The 1,343-nt window shown below is 37.8% G+C and overlaps 1 protein-coding gene across 1 annotated transcript in view; it reads right to left on the bottom strand.

Annotated features, from left to right (window-relative positions):
• Positions 1–1,343, bottom strand: part of prom (prominin) — a gene marked incomplete in the record, with an annotated part of 30,762 nt that overhangs the window by 19,439 nt on the left and 9,980 nt on the right. The window contains 1 exon segment of the mRNA XM_011300601.1: positions 308–478. Within this exon segment, the coding sequence (XP_011298903.1) occupies positions 308–478 (171 nt within the window).

The following is a 1,343-nucleotide window of genomic DNA, read 5'->3' as shown; positions in this document are numbered from 1 at the left end:
TATATATATATATATATATCATATTATATAGATATATTTTGATATGCATAGCGTCAAAAAAAGCTGACAAAAAACGTTACATGCTTTTTTTTAAAAGGGAATATTTCTCTCCGTGTACGAGACCAGTAACTTTTGGCGGATATTTTTCTCCGTGCACATAGGGTTTCCTTCACTACGATTCGTTGAATTAATTTCGAGAGACTTCTACGTGATATCAAATGATTTCAATGCGATTTTAAAATGACTTAGACAAGTGCAGCCACGAGGAACGAAAACCTTCGACGATTAATTAAAAAAAATGACATACCAATACCAGCAAGCCATCTCCCTTCTTCAACACCCTCGATATAAGGTGCCACATAATTTGCGATTTTCCTGATGGTCTTCAATTGTCCATTGAGCTCAGTACTAGTTGATTCAATGGTCCGGGCTTCCTCGAATATTCTGGTGCGCGCCAAATTTATCTCCCGCCGTATATCTGCGGATAACAATAAAACAGACGAAAATACGATGATAAAAGTAAGAAAAAAGGGAGGAAGAAGAGAAAGAAGCTGAAGAAGCTCTTAAAATATCCCTATTTTTTGGTTTCGTTGAAATCCTAGTGAGAAATTCTCTCCCTAGCTATTTACCAACTATGTGTACATGAGGAAGAGCATTATGGATTTCCCATTAGCCGTAGTCGTCGCGTCACCTATTTATTACTGGACCAACTGTGGGACTACAATCCCGGGGATGAAATGGAATAGAAAAAGATTGAGTGTATGTGATATTGTGTAAACATGATACTCCCGTGTTTGCTATCATCTATCACACGCATCAATCTGCAGGAGAATTTTCCCCTCGGTTAAATCTGCTACCGTAACAGAATAAATAGATAAATATTCACTGAAAATAACAGAACAATTTACGTAATTCGCAATAAATAATCGTTTTCTCAAAATTTTCAGGGATATTTTTATTGAAATTTTTATTGAAAACGCGTGAATTCGTGTGGAGGAACAGAAGTGATGATAAAATCGATTCATTAAACTTTCAAGTTGCGATAGTCATGATCGTTTTCCCTTCCACTGTAGCAATGTGCTGTACAGCTTGCCAAGATACTGCCTCTGACCTATTTTGGCGAAAGTTGTCTGACGCCTTTGGACTGCATCTTATCGCTTTTCTTCTCGGTAACTGTGAGACTGTATTTCGGTGGTGGATGATTCTTGAGTTGAGGAAATTTAATCTCAGTGGGCGAGAACTGGATTGTGGTCACAAGTCAGTTGTTGCAAAAAGCTAAGCAAATGCTAGGAATTAAAGTAGCTCTGCCGTCCAGTCGGGCTAAGTTGAGAGGAAAAAAAAAT

The sequence above is a fragment of the Fopius arisanus genome, unplaced genomic scaffold, assembly GCF_000806365.1.
Source record: "Fopius arisanus strain USDA-PBARC FA_bdor unplaced genomic scaffold, ASM80636v1 scaffold00018, whole genome shotgun sequence".
Taxonomy (NCBI): Eukaryota; Metazoa; Arthropoda; class Insecta; order Hymenoptera; family Braconidae; genus Fopius; species Fopius arisanus.
Note: the sequence above shows the minus strand (reverse complement) of the source record. Positions and strands in the feature narration are given on the sequence as shown.